A 14,843-nucleotide genomic window follows, 5' to 3' on the forward strand; every position below is an offset into this window, starting at 1 on the left:
AGGGGTTAGAGGGCAGCATTGCCGGCTAACTCTGCCCACTGCCAGCTGTTCGATCCTGACCGGCTCAAGGTCGACTCAGCTTTCCATCCTTCCGAGGCCAGTAAAATGACGACTCAGGTTATTAGGGGGGTCGATATTGTATAAACCGCTTAGAAGAGAGGGCCGTGAAGCACCGTGGAGCGGCATATAAGCCTCAAGTGCTGTTGCTATCGGGGGTCCCCCCCCAGCCCCCCGCAGGGAGTAGTTCTCGTCCTCCAGGAAAACTGGCTTTCCCAGAGCGTGTGCACTGCCTACAAGGATACGGGGTAAGAGGGCCATTGTTGGTCACAAGTCATGGCATGCGTTCACGACCGACTGATCGCTGGCAGGCTGGCGCCATCCATCCGCTAATCCCTTACTAATCCTGGCTTGCTCACCCACTGGGCCGATTCACCACGGGCCCTGCATGTTCACGAGGGCGGGGGAGCAGGCAAAGAGAGACGGCTGTCGTACCTTCTGTGGCGCTGAGAGATTCAGTTCAGGTGTGGGAGGAGGAGCCAGGAACATGGGAGCCCAGCAGTGGAAGCAGCAGCAAGCAAGGAGGGGGAGGAGGAGGAGGACCTGAGAGATCAGAGGCCACTGCAGTCCCCTCATCTTTGGTCCTGATCCCGGCTTCATTCCAGCCCCAGAGGCAGAGGTCATGTGACCACCCTTGGGGGATTGGCTTAACAACAGCAACCGGGACGGCCAGAAATGCCGCCCTTAAGCGGCATGGTCACCTGATGATGTCCTGCTTGAGGATCGCGTTGCTTAATGGCAGCGGTTCCAGTCCCGGTTTCCGTTGTTGACGAAGGACCGCCTGTGTAGCGTTATGGGATGAAGAGACTCCGGAAACAACTCCCAAGGCCCAACTCGGATCAGAATCCGGATCCCTTCCGTATAACATAAACGTTTTCTCCACCACCCAAGGGGACGGATAGGCGTGGCGTTGGCGTGATTTCTGTTGCCGTTCTCCTCGGCTCAGGAGTCCCCATGAACGCACCTCATTGGAAGAGCCTCGGTGGCGCAGGGGTTAGAGTGCAGCACTGCCAGCTGCTCCTGCTGCAGTTCGGCAGATCAAATCCCACCAGGCTCCAGGTTGACTCCTCATCCTTCCGTCCTTCCGGGGTCAGAAAAAAGAGGAGCCAGATGGTTGGGGCTTGCAAGAGGCCGACTCCGTAAACTGCTTAGAAAGTGGTATATAAAGCTAAGGGTGCTGCTAAGTGGGAAGGAAAGGAAGGTCAGAGTGCAGCTTTACGGGCTAATTCTGTCCCTTGCCAGGAGTTTGATCCCGACCAGCTCAAGGTTGAAGTAATAGGAGGAGGACCGAGGTGGTTGGGGGCAAAGGGGCTGGCCCTAAAAAACACTCGGAGGGCAACGAAGCCCTGTGAAGCGGGATACGAGTCTAAGGGCTGTCGCTAGCGGTGGGTGGTAGGTTGCTTAGGCAGAAGGGTTGCCACACTAGGGAATAAGGCCGAGTTCTATGCGGGAGCCCCCTCTGGCTTTCAGGCTTGGATAGGCGAAGGCTCAGGGTCGCCGCATGGATTTTTCCACGTTTCTTCCTCCCCGGCAACTGGGCAAGAATCTCCTCCGTGTGCTGGGTCAGGAAGAAGGAAACCAAGATTAGCCAATAAGAGGCAAGTTTCCTCTGGATCCAGAGACCAATGGCCCCGTAGGCAGGATATTGGGGTGCCCAAGGGTTGGAAAGAGAACGGGGTTGTGTGTGTCCAGGCAACTGGCTGTTTTTCCTTCCTCTCAGACAACGGGGAGCTCTGCCGTCACGGCAGACTCCGAGCTGAAGCAGACTTCAATCCCATCTGAGCCAGGCTGGAGCTCGTCCTCGGGGAAGAAGAGAGCAGATAGATGAGGAAACCCGAGCTCATTACAGCCTCACCTTACAACGGATAAGGGTGTGCGTTAAATTTTGCAGCTGCTAAGATTGTTGGCTGAGCAGGGATAAAAATAGCCAGAGAGATGATTGGAGCCTGGGAAACGGGCCCCTCGCCCGTCAATTGGAGCAGCTGATTTATCACCAGTACCAGGAACTGAGGACATGGGGGGCGGGCACAAGGCAACAACAGCCAATCGCCTGCCATCAACACACCAATCAAACCAATAGGAAAGCACCACATAAATGCGACTCATAGAATGGCCCAAGGAGTTCCCTGAGGATGGGCTCCAGCCCCAAAGGGGGAAGGAAGAATGCTCTGGTCCCGGTGACCGACCCAGGTTGGATCCTGCAACCTATAGACCTGCCTTCCTTGGCTGGAGGAGGCCTGTGGGTGGTCCAGGTGGCCTCCACGGGCCCCTTGTCTCCACCGCTGGCCATGCCGAGGGGGGCTGGTGTCCAGCTAGGCTCAGAGATATTTCCTGGAAAGCACCGAGAGGCAGGCGGGAGGTGGGGGGTTTCTTGTGGTCCTCCCTCCCACCTGGGTTGGTTTGGGAGGCAAATGAGTTTCCGGAGCCGGTCGTCCACTGGGGAGGGTGGCCAGGCGTGCAAGCGGTTGGCAGGAGGCCTTCGGGGCAGTTGAAACAAGCTGGCCCAGAGGGCGAGGAGAGGGGAGGAGGGTCTCTCCCGGGGAGGGCGTAGAAGAGCGTCCCAGGAATGATTGGGAAGAAGAAAACCCTGCGGGGAAGACCAACCCCTCCCCCCCCCAGCCTCTTCTCCCCTGGAAGACCTGCTGTGGGGGGAGGGGGTTCCCCTCTTTGCCTTCCTCCTCCCCGGCTGCCCTCAGAAATGCAGGTTTATTTATTAGTTACAGCATTTCTATATCACCTGGACGATTCTAGCAAACCACTCGGAGATCACGCCCTGCATCCTGTGGAGCCCCAAAACACCCAAACGCTCTTTGGGCCGGGATTCCCGGTCAGCAGTGGAGAGCTCTGGACGAATCGGGGGTTGTGGGGGGCTGTCTTTCCAGAGGCATTCCTGCTTCCTCAGAGAGGCTCCAGCCCTCACGGGGTTCGCTGCCTCCGCCCTCTGGCCTAACCTGCCTGTTCTGGGGAGCTCAGCAGGAGCCCTGCTCCCCACAAAGCCTGCTCGCCTTCCTTCCTTCTCTCTCTCTCTCTCTCTCTCTCTCTCTGCTCCCCAGCCCCTCCCCTCTACCTGGAGCTTCACAGTGGCTTCATGTGCGGCTTTGGCTGTTGAACATCTGTGGTTGTGAACATCTGGAATGGGACTCGGGGGTATTGAAGTGGCCCTGCCAGAACTCTTTGGGGCCCGGGGCCCTTGACCCTCCATGGCCTGGGCCTCCGCTCGCTTCCCTGGCCAGGTGGACAATGCTGGCAGGAGGAGAGGGAGCTCTTTCGGGGGGGAGGGAGGGAGGGTGCTTCCCCGGCCCCGTGGAGCCCAACGTCAGCCCGGCACCTGCACCCTTCTTGTCCCCGGCCGGCCGGCCGGCAGGAGGGGGCTTCTGGGAACGGCAGGGAGCCCAAGGAGCCCGTGACCAAGTCTCTTCCTTCTCCTCAGTGTGGTTCCCAGCGCCTTGGACGGATGCTAACCTCTTTCTCATTGCCTCTCTTCCTGCTCTCCCATCTGCATGCCTCGGCCGCTCTGTCTAGCACCGCCTCAGGCCTCAGGAGGGTGGGCAAGCTGTGTAAGTGAGCATGCTCTCATCTCATAGCAACCCCGTGTCCGTCCGTCTCCTGTCTGTCCCTCCGTTTGTCCTCCTCCTGCTGCTGCTGCTGCTTGCTGTGTGTGCGGGGTGGGGGCTGGCTGGCTGGCTGGCTGGGGGCTGCCGGGAGGGGGAGGGCAGGGCCTGCAGGGCTGTGTGGCTGCGTCCCTCCCCAGCATGTCGGTATCTGTCTGGTGATGTTCTGTGCCCCGGAATCCCAGGAGGAAGTGCCCGTCTGCAGCCGGATGCCAAGTGGGCCTTGGGTGAAGCCAGGGCTACTACTCAGCTGGCAGGGCTGGCTTCAAGGAGCAACAGGGGAGGGGGGGCTCTCCCTGCCTCCAGGCCTCACTGGTCGCAACAGGCCCATCCTCCGGCCTAAAGAGGGGCCCGGATAGGAAGACAGGAAAGGGGGTGCTGACTGGCCTTGGAAGCCGAGGTCCAGGGCACCTTTGGGGGTGGGGTGGGGGATTGGGCAGCCCCACGCAAGACCCAGCACCGTTCTCCCACCAAGGAAGAACCCCAAGGCCCCTGATCCCTGGGGACCTCTTCCCCCCTGGGGGGGATCCCACTGCCTTAGGTGACTGCGATGCTCCCCGGAGGTCGTCCTTGTGTCCCCGTCTGAGCGGCTGCTCTTCACCATCCGGACTCTGGTCACACCGGGGGCCACCAGGAAGCCCGTGAGGAGCTTCTCTCGCTCAGGCTGGCGGTGGGTCTTGCTGCATGTTATCAGCACGGTGGACCCAACCTTCATTTCCGGAGGGTTCACTACAGTTGTCCACCCAAGTCCACAGCTGGGCCCGGCCATCAAAGTTCTGCCCTCAAGGCGGCTCCCACTTGGCCCATGAGCCACCGCCATGCGGCTGGCTAAGCCCTCCTAGATGGGAAACCCCACCCCCCACCCCAGTTTTGGTTCATCCATTGTGAACATGAGGCTTCGTGAGCTCCATCTCCTCCTGTGAGGTCCTGGACGGATGTTTTGTCTCCACTCTGGAGCGGAGCCCGAGCTTCGGCCGCGTCTTCTCCTCGTGTGCTGCTGCTGCTGCTGCTTTCGTCATCTTGCGTTTCCAAACAGACCAGCTGAGAAGAAGTTTTGGTCTTGAGGGAAAGAGTCAAGGGAGATGGGCAAAGCACACACACGCGCACACACACACAAACACACACCCCTATCTGGCTTAGCTGGAGTCCCCTGAGTGTGAGGGTGAGGTAGGATGGCTGTAACCAGACAGGTCTGGGCCTTTTCCTGTAGAATCCTAGGCCTGGAAGGGACTTTGATGGGGGTGGTCTTCCAAGCCAGTCCCCTGCTTGTGGCAGGACAGCCTGTATCATCTTGGACAATCGGTGGCCAAGCCTTTTCTCGAAAATCTTGGAGGAAAAACCCTACATTCTTCTTGAGCGACAGAGAGCCTTGGAGTTCCTGGCAGCCGGAACGTCTGTCTTTGTAAAACGTGACACACAAGCACACCCTTGGTGAACGGGGTTGTTCCTGCCACCCTCGTTGTGTTCGGACTCTTCTCCAGAGCTGAGCATCTTCTAAACTACTCCACCCGCCACATGGTGTCCGCCGGGGATATTCAGCCACGGAAGTGACCGTCACTTTGCCGCTGCCGCCTCCTCCTCCTTCTTGTTCTTGTTGAGGTCCTTAGAGAGAAATGCGGTTCGGGATTCAGCCCTTTAAAAAAAAACTCTGCTGAGTCCGTCCGTGCTCCTACAACGGAATGTCCGACTTGGTTCCGAGGAAAAGGTTTTAAGCAACACCACATTGTGGATTCTCGAGGCTTTTTGTCCGCGTGGGAACATGAAGCAAATTATTTACTCTTTAGTATTTTAAATTGAATTTTAAAAAGTGCCTCACTTTGGCCAGAGTGTTCTCATTTCCCCTAGAAAAAGCCAGCTGGGAAGCGGATTGAGGATTATACTTTCCGTTCAATGTTTATCAGTTATGATATTATTATATACATTATAAGACCAGGAGGAGATGCTCTCCAAACTGGGAAGTCCTTCGGGGTTCTACGTTCAGCTCAAGGAGACGTTCCTAAATTCTCAGGCTGTCTGGAGACGGAGCTTCTTTCGCATCGCCTCACGTCTGACCATCAACGGGGAGAGAGGAGTCTTCCAAACAGGCAGATCTTCTCGGGGGTGTCCCGAGCTTCTTGAAGGCTTTGTCCCCAGGCTGGGGGACATCCAAGTGTCCTCTTTCAGTTCTCTTCTGCTTTTATAGGTCTTAGGTGGTCAGTGAGTCACGTGAGCGACTGGTCAGGCCGTGTGAGGCTCATCTGGTGGGGAGGTCACAGGCAGCCGTTTGACTTGGGATGAAGATCTGCCTTTCCTTTGGCTCCTTCCAAATCGCTGGGATTTTTCCCGTGTTACAAAGCTGTCAGGAAGATTGTGATCCCGCGGAGGAATTCTGCCAAGTCCCCCACCCCCCCCTTCCCTGCTAAGGCTAACCCAGGAATTATTTGGGAGCAAGCAGATCCGAAGGAGCCCTTGTAGGACATTAGTTCCCCACCGCTTCCGGCAAGTGGAGTGTTTTAGATTTGGGCTTCTCTTCATTCTACTTGACCGCCGTTGCTTTAGGTGGATTAGCCAAACCTCAGACTTTGCCATGATGAACACGGGTTTTCTCCTTCAACCAAAGCTGTGGTTCTTGGAAATGGCCATTGCCACCGAGTGAGCCAAGCACGTCTCTGCCTGGCCAACTAAGAATGGCTAATTCCACAGAAGATCACAGTGGTCAGTCTTATGCCCTGGCTCCCAGCCCTTAGGAACAAACGGCCCGAGCACGGACTGAAGAAAGCTTTTGTAAGAAATGGACCCAACTCGGCTCCAAGCCCCACCCTGAGTCCATCCCAAGCCAACCAAAGTCCAAGACCTGGCCCACCTGCCTGGCCGGCCAGGCCTTCCACCGGAGAAATGCCTTCCGTGACTGTTGAAGAATGAGGAGCCGTCCTCCTAGCCATGTTCATTGAAGGGCTGCTGTCCAAGGAAGGCATTCTTCGCTCTCTCGTGGACCTGGGTCATTCTTCATTGTCTACGGAGAGAAGCCAGGCAACAAATGACTTCTTGAGCGTTGGCAGGCCCCGAGATGTCTGCTAATGGGACTGCAAGCTGAGGAGCCTTTCCTCTTGGAGGCATCTGGCAGAGCTTCCTGAAGACCCTCCTCTCAACGTAGCCCTTTCTTCCTTTCCTGACTTTCCATGTTGTGGAAAGCAACACACTTTTCACAGGCCAATGCACAAATGCTTCCGTGCAAAGTCCCTGAAGCAGAGAGAGGTCCCACTTAATCCGTTACAAGGGAGCGCTGTCGTCTCTATTATGGAGGACACTGGACTAATCCACTTGAAGACAGTGAAAGTGCTTGGAAAGCCGTAGGTGCTGGAGGTTTCCATACTTTGCCCTCTCGTTTTCTGGCTGGTGAACACGGCTGGGCTGCTGCTTGCAGCAGGAAAGGGATGGGGCAGAAGGCCTGGGCCTTGGTGCCTCATCCCAGCCCAGTGGGGCCTTCTGCCTTGTACAGCCTGCAGCTGGCCATCAGACGGCCTTCTGCCAAAGTGTCAAACCGGAGGCCTCTTGGGGGCTCCCACCCTGGAAGGCCCCATTGTCCTCTCCTTCCAGCAGCCGTTAGAGAGTTCAAGGCAACCAAATCACGAATGCTATTATCACTTCTAAGGTTCTAGCGACAGAATCTTTCCACTGTGAACATGCATCCCGGCTTCCTTCGTCTTTCTGAGAATTGGGGAGTGTCTTGTCTGAGATGCTTTCTCTGGTTACAGGTCGGCCCCAGACTCGGGTTTCTTTCACCTGTTGCCTTGCCAGCAACTCCTCTTCTTGCCCCCCCTCAAGGCCCCCCATCAAGGGTTTTGAAGCCCATGACGCTCTATGACTGCTACCTGTTGTCAATTTGGAAAACTCGAGGCCGTCGTCATGTCTGAAGGCCACTTGTTGATCAAGAGCAGTGGTGGGATTCTACCAGTGTCTCTGCTGTTTCAGTGATTGCGCACTTCACGCAGCTTTTCCCCACACCAGCTGAGTGTGGAAGTCGTCTGAGAGGAGAAAGAAGGGGAAAGCGCAGGGCTGGGTGGCTGGAGGGCCGATCCTGCACTTTTCTTTCTCTCAGCTGATCATCTGAGCTTTTTTTTTTTACTACCGGTTCAGGGAAACCGGGCCAAACCGGGAGCATTTCACCACTGACCAAGAGACAAGCTGGCCTTGCGAAGAGCTTGGTTGCGTTGTAAGGACATGGCGTCCAGTTCCTTAGAAGCTGCTGCTGGTCACTTCATCCTGCATCCTTCCTGCACAGGAACAGACGCCGGGGTGCCCAGGACAGGTGAACTGAGCAAAGGAACAAGTTCGGGACATTTTTGTCCATATCTTGTCAGACAGCAGGGGGGCAATTCTGCTGCCTTCCCAAGGCTCCAGCCCAGGTCGTCCATCCGCATCCAAGGGTCCCAAGGATCACGGATCTGCTTGGTCTCGTTTCCTCTTCTGAGCCAGCTGCTGCTGTTCATGTGCAAGAGGGGATTCCAGAGCTGGGGGGCTTCCTCCCCCTGGCTCTGTCTTTTCGGGCACCTCTTCTCAGGCAGTTCCCACCCACCCAGCCCCTTAGGGGGGAAGTGCCGCCTTCTGACCAGGGGCAGGATAGCACCAGAGGAGTCCCCAACCACTAGGCCTTTTCTACACCGACTCACAGAATTCAGACCTTCAATTTGGAATAGAGCTGGATGGGATCTTGGAGGTCTTCTAGTCCAGCCCCCGGATCCAACAGGAGACCCTGTACCCTTTCAGACAGATGGCTGTCCGGTTTCTTCTTTAAAGCCTCCAGGGACGGAGCAGCCACAACTGCTGGAGGGGGGGGGCCCTTCCAAGGGTTCATCGTTCTCCCGCTGCCCATGTCCTGCCTGCCCTTCTGCCTTTCAGCCCTCCGTCCCCAGAATCGGGGCAGGTCTTCTCTCTTCCTTACCCTTTGTGCCCTGGAGACATCGGCTCATAACGAGTCCCAGGTGGCCCGGAAGAAAAGGGATCGTCCAATGGAGGCCATGAGCAGAGGGAGGTCCACAAGGAGGGCATCTCCCTGGTCAGCGAAAGCCAAACACAACTTGATCCCTGGCTCATTCTCACAACACTGGAAAAGGGCAGGCTAAGAAAAGAGCGGTTCACTTTCCAGCCGACCCGTTCCACTCCCGAGTGCCACACTTGCCAGAACGGCACCGTGAACTGATAGGAGAAGTATCCCGCCTCCTTTTCGCCTATTCTTCCCATCTCACCAGACTTATTTAGGCTCTCTTGTGGACAACCGAATAAGCCCTCCAGGGATTTCGGGGTTGGCGGGGGGAGGAAATGTCAGGTCTCTTTTGGCTCTTCCCCTGCAGGGATTCCATGCTAGAGCCTCTTTTCATTCTGCCCTCTCCAGCTTTTCAGCTACAGGTTCCACCACACATTTTAACAAAAAGGTGCAAACTGTTCTGTCTGGGGAAATAGTCTACACCAGCACAGCTGGCTGAGGAATTCTGGGAGTTGAAGTCCACAGGTGTTAAAGTTGCCAAGTTTGGAAAGCCCTGGCCCAGACCGCGAGGAACGCAGTCCCTTCCCTCAGAAAGGCTGAATATCCCCTTTTCTTCCCCTTGGTCTACACGGAGCAAACCTTCAGTTCTGCCGGGGTCTGGGGGGGTGGGGTGGGGGGGCTTCCAGAGCTAATAAAAAGCACCAGGAGGAAACTAGCCACCCTCCCGCCCAGGCAGGCAGATTCTTGCACCTTGGGACATGAAGCTGAACCAGGGAACTGTAACAGGATCGTAGAATTGGAAGCGATGGAGGTCTTCTAGCCCAGCCCGCTGCTTAAGCAGGAAACGCTATCCCATTTCCAACAAAACCTCCCCAGGGAGGATTTCTCCCCGCCCAGATCCTCACTTCAGCTGCAGGGAGAGGTTGTGGGCTGCAGGAAGTAAGGACTTGGGGGGGCTTAGGGGGGTTGTTGATTCCTGGGTAGGGTCAGCCACCCACCCACCCAACCTCCCTGTCTCTGGGGGAGGAAGCCTGCATAGAAGGACCTGTGCAGAGGACCTCATGGGGTGGCAGGAGGATCTTCCCGGCGGGTTCTGCAGAAGCTGTGGCCTTGCTGGTTGTGTGGGGAATGTGTGTGTGTGTGTGTGTGTGCACCTGTTTTATGTCTGGGCACCTCTCTCACCACTGCTCTCTCTCTCTCTCTCTCTCTCTCTCTCTCTCTTCACAGACTTTTCAGTAGTTTAGGAGAACTAAGCACCATTTCCCAGCGCAGCTCCGGCACCACCTACACCGTGCGTCCTGGCAGCCGCTACCCTGTGACCCGCCGCACTCCCAGTCCGGTAAAGCCTGCCCTGGATAGGACAGACCCCCTGAGCACCATCCGGCCCTATGGGCTCACCCCGCCCACCATCCTCAAATCTTCCAGCCTCTCCATCCCACACGAACCCAAGGAGGTACGCTTTGTGGTGCGCAGCGTCAGTGCCCGGAGCCGCTCCCCCTCCCCCTCCCCTTCCCCGGGGCCCCCCCTGCATTCCCTCCACCCCCCGCGGCCCTTCATGCAGAAACCCCTCCAGCTCTGGAACAAATACGACGTGGGGGACTGGCTGGAGAGCATTAACCTGGTGGAGCACCGAGACAAATTTGAGGACAATGAAATTGAGGGCACCCACCTGCCCGCCCTGACCAAGGAGGACTTTGTGGAGCTGGGGGTGACGCGGGTGGGGCACCGCATGAACATTGAGCGGGCACTCAAGCAGCTGGCAGACAGCTGACCATCTGGGCAGCCCGGGCTCCTCTCCTGGAGCCGCGTCACTCAGGGGCAGGCGGGGCCGTTCCTGCTAGGCCAGTAGACCGGAGCCTCTTCCTGCCCTGCTCTGACTGCTGCACTGAAAGACCGGGGGGCGGGGGCAGCAGGCACCTCCTCTCCCTCCATCCCCCCGGGCCCCCCTGGTGCAGATTCCCTTCCTCAGGAACAGGCGTGGGCCGCGGAAGCCCAGCCCTCCCCAAGAGAGTCACTGCTGGACAGGCGGTTCCGGGGAAGGAGAGCGCTCCCCTCTTGGAGAACCCCTCGGCAGCGGGTCCTGCCCCCACGGCCCGGGCCCCGAGGGGAGGCCGGAGGGACAAGGGACGGGGGTCCTTGCGCTGGGATTGAAAGGCTCCAGCCAGGCCTGAGCCAGATGCGTACGTGGTGGTGCTGCGGCTGCTTGTGTTGCATTCGGCCTGGCGGAAGGCCCAATGCTGACCGGCCAGTGGGGGTTTGTGGGGGGAGGGGCTCGGTGCCCTGGCACCCAAGCGCCTGCTGCTGGAGGAATTGTCCCTGTGAAGGTCAGCAGGAGCTCCTAAGAGAGGTCAAGGGGCAGAAGTGGGAACCTCACTCAGGAGGGCCCCCGCCCAGCCCAGTTCCTGCCCCCACAGCCCCGGGCCCTGCCCCGCAAGGACCCAGCGGGGCCAGGAGGAGGAGGAGAAGGCCGGGAGAGGCGCCCCACGGAGAGCGGGCACTGCCCCCTGGAGGACTGTTGCAAGCGGGGCTGAGGTCGCATGGATCGAAGCATGCTTGGGGCGCAAAGAGAGGCGAAGGGCCGCCCTGGTGGGGAGCGGGGTGGCTTGGCTTGGCTTGGGGGGGTGTGGGAGACGTCGAAGGGCCCTCTCCATCTCTCTGTCACTTGGGTGATGCCCAAGGAGAAGATGCCCAGCCACAGGAAGTCTCTTCCCCCCTCCGTCCTAGTCCCCCATTTTTGCATCTTTTTAATCAGCTATATATTTGAAAAGGGAAAAAAAAAAAAGAACCAATATCTCTATATATCTATAGCCACCTTGTTTAGTTAACAGTTGACCGAAGCTCTATCTTGCTGGGGGAGGGGAGGGAGGGGGGCCTGGGGGCTCCTTCCTGCAATGCTTGTGGGAGGTTTTAGTGACTGACTGAATGAATGGGGGGGCAAAGAGAGAGGCTCTTTTTAAAGTTCCTTTGAGATGTTCTGAATGTTAAAAGATTTGCGGGGGGGCACAAAAGGGGGAAAGGCAACATTGCACTGGCTTCCGGGGACACGTGTGACGTCTTCCATTCTTGCTGGACAGGCCCTGACTGGAGTTGCTGCTTCCCCCTTTGGACACACACACACACACACTCACACACACACCGAATGGCCTTTCTTTTGCTTTCCTGGGGAAGGACAGGGGGGCAGATGGGGAGGAACCCCGAGTCCTTAGCCTTCCCTCTCCCCTCTCCCCTCGCCATGCCAGGGAGCCCAAACCGCAGAGCGGCTGCACCCAAAATACCCACAGGAGGCGGGGGTCCCTACACTTTGCAAAGCCCAGGGCCCGGGAGGGGTTCCCGGCTGGGCCCGGTCTCGGGAGCCCCCAAGGAAAGGGGGCCCGGTCACAGGTGGCCTCCCTGCACCCCCAGCTTTCTGCACCTGGGTGTCTTTGGGGGGCTTCCGCTCCCTACAGTCCTGGCCTAACATCGGAGAAGACCTGGCAGCCCCTTTCAAGATGAGCCCTATTTTCAGGGCGTCGTCTTAAACTAAGAACCGGTCCAGAGTCACCACCCGGAGTCTCCCTGATCTCATTGGCTGCCCCAAAACTGAGCGGCTGCTGTCCTCCCACTCCGCCTGGCCGCAGCAGAGCAGGGCGCCCCTTGGGGGAGGGAGGCTGAGCCAGGTGAGCGGCTGTGCTTGGAGGAGGGCGCCCCCTTCCCCTCCTTGTGGGCACCCCCCAGACCCAGGGGGATCTCAGACCTGGGACTCTGGAGCAGGTGGGGGTGGGGGGGGGGAAGAGACGGGTGCCAGATACCTCCGAGGGTCAGAGCCTCCCTCCAGGACAGCCCAGCCAGATCCATTGCAGGCTCTGCTTCGACCTCCTGGTGCGAGAGGGAGGGGCCCTCACTGACCCCCACAGATCCCTGGCCTACCCCAGATTTTGCCCCCACCACCACCACCATTTTTACAAGTCGCCCACAGAAACCTGCTTCCTGCTAAGGGCTCTGCCAAATTCCCCCTCCTCGATAGAAGGGCAGCGGGGCTGGTGAGCACATGGACCCTCCCCCCCAGGGGGGCCGTCAGTTTGAAGGCCCAAGGAAAGCCGGGCAGGGGGGGCAGTTTAGCTGGGGTGGGCCGCTCTCCTCTTCCTGAAAGGACCTTAGCAATGCCTTCCCCCCACTCGAATCGATCCCCCTTAGGGAAATGTGAGAGGACGGGGCCAGGTCTATCCCCTCCCTGGACAGGCACCCACCACGGTGGCACTACCGAATTTTAAGGCTCCCGGTCGCAGGAGGAGGAGGAGGAGGAGGAAGGAAGCAGCCCCAGAATTCTAAGAGGCCCCAACATCCCAGGGACACCTAGCAAAGCCTGGACTCCCACCCCCCACCTCCCCTCTGTGAAAAACTTGGTTGGGGCTACAATTTAAAAGGCCTGTTTTAAAACAATGAACATCCCGCACAAATTGTGTGATAAGACCGTTTTAAACGTCAGCAAATGCAGGGCTGGTCCCACATCTGGTGCTCTCCAACTGTGTCGGGCTGCAGTTCCCATCATCCCCAGCCAGTGTGGGGGGGGGCAGCTCCTTGAGGCAGCCTCTCAGCAAGCACAAACCCCACTGGGACCTCAGGTGCCCCCCATCAGCTGCGCGCCCCCAGCCCTTGGCATCTTTTACAGAATAAGAGAGTTGGAAGGGGCCTCGAAGGTCTTCTAGTCCAGCCCCTTGCTCAAGCAGGAGACCCCATATCACTTCAGACAAATGGTTGTCTAAACTCTCCTTTTAAAGCCCCCCCGCCCCCTGTTGGAACATCCACAACCTCTGCAGGCGAGGAGCAGCCCCGCTGTGTCGTTGTCCTCACGGTCAGAAAAGTCCTCATTCTAGACTGGATCGCCGCCCTTTAAATCATCTCCCATCCGCTGCTGCTTGGAGGATGGGGGGGGGGGCTTCCCCTCTTCTCTGGGGCAGCCCCTCCAATACTGGAAGGCTGCTAGCCTGCACCCCCCCATCCTCTTACCCCGTTTTTTACAAATTGGGCCAGGAAAACCCCTTTGACAGAGGGGGCCTTGGAAACGGGCCCCCCAGGGTCCTTCGTTCTGGGGTGTCTCCAGACTCAGTGCCCCCCCCCCCCCAAGGGCTGTGATCGGCCCCAAGACCGTCTTACAGAACCTGGAAACTCACGGAGCTGGGATTAGCCGCCTTTCTGCCTGCGACCTCGGCCCCTTTAAGTCGGGAGCTTTGCTGCTGGCTGGGGGATTCTGGGAGTTGCAGTCTGACAGGGGCCAAGGTGGGGGGGGGGAGAGCCCTGCTCCAAGGATCCCCCAGAGGCCCAACCCAGCAAGCTGGTTCTCCTCCCTCCTGAGCGGAGGGCTTGTGTAGCCCCCCCCTCCAAAAGCAGGCGCCGAAGTAGGAAGATGGGGGCGCGGGAGGCTTGTTCCACTTCGCTGCCAAAGACGGGCAAGGTCAAACTGGGTCCCATCGGCCCCCTCCTCAAAAAGCCGCACATAGAGCAGCAAGCCCCCCGCCTGTAACCTCCCCAATGTTCCTGGCGCTGCCCCCCGTCGTTCCTTTGGGCTGAGAGCGAGGGTGCCCCCCATCCAAGCCGGGCTCCAGCCGCCCCCCCCTCCATCCCCTCCCCGGCCAGGGAAGTGCACCCGACTGGCTGGGACGCGCCCACGCGCGGCAGGCGCTTTCTCCGCTCCGCGTGTCCGTGGAGCCGGTGTCTCCGTCCCTTTCGCAGCTGTTTCTGGGATCAGAGGAGACGCGCCTTGCCCGGCCGCCTGCCCGGCCTCCTCCCCGTGGAGGCCCGAAGACTGCAGACCCCTCCCCAGACTCTTTGCCCCCGACCCCCGTCTGCAGGACGTTCCCTTCGGGACCGGGAAAGCTGGACGCCTCCTTTGGATCGGGAGCCCCCGCCCCTCGAGGGGGCCAATCAAGGAGGCCAGCGGAGCGCCCCCCGCGTGGGGGCCCGACCAGCCCCTCCCGCTAAGCAGCTGCAGCCGTACCTGTGTTTGCAAGCACTGCGTGACGCCCCCGGAGGCCTCGGCTGACCGGAGCAGGGCCACCACGGCTAAGTCCCGACGGCAGGCATCGCACGAGGGAGCGCGAAGCCCGACCCAGCCCCGGGCGCCCCCTTGGCTGGGCTGGAGACCCCACCCCCAAGAGCAGCTTTGGCAAGGAACCGTCTAAGCCGCCCCCTTCCTTCCGAGACACAAATCCTCCCCTTTGCCCCCCGTGAAGCTC

General features: G+C 58.9%; 1 protein-coding gene across 1 annotated transcript in view; it reads left to right on the forward strand.

Annotated features, from left to right (window-relative positions):
- The window catches only part of SHANK3 (SH3 and multiple ankyrin repeat domains 3), a 214,249-nt gene extending 202,776 nt beyond the window's left edge, over positions 1-11,473 (forward strand). Inside the window, exon 23 of the mRNA XM_087935444.1 lies at positions 9,859-11,473. Within this exon, the coding sequence (XP_087791570.1) occupies positions 9,859-10,402 (544 nt within the window). The 3' untranslated portion in view covers positions 10,403-11,473. The remainder of the gene's footprint in view (positions 1-9,858) is intronic.
- The last annotated feature ends 3,370 nt before the right edge of the window (positions 11,474-14,843 follow it).

This window comes from Pseudonaja textilis, chromosome 5, assembly GCF_049901715.1.
Source record: "Pseudonaja textilis isolate UNSWEBS1 chromosome 5, rPseTex1.2, whole genome shotgun sequence".
NCBI lineage: Eukaryota > Metazoa > Chordata > Lepidosauria > Squamata > Elapidae > Pseudonaja > Pseudonaja textilis.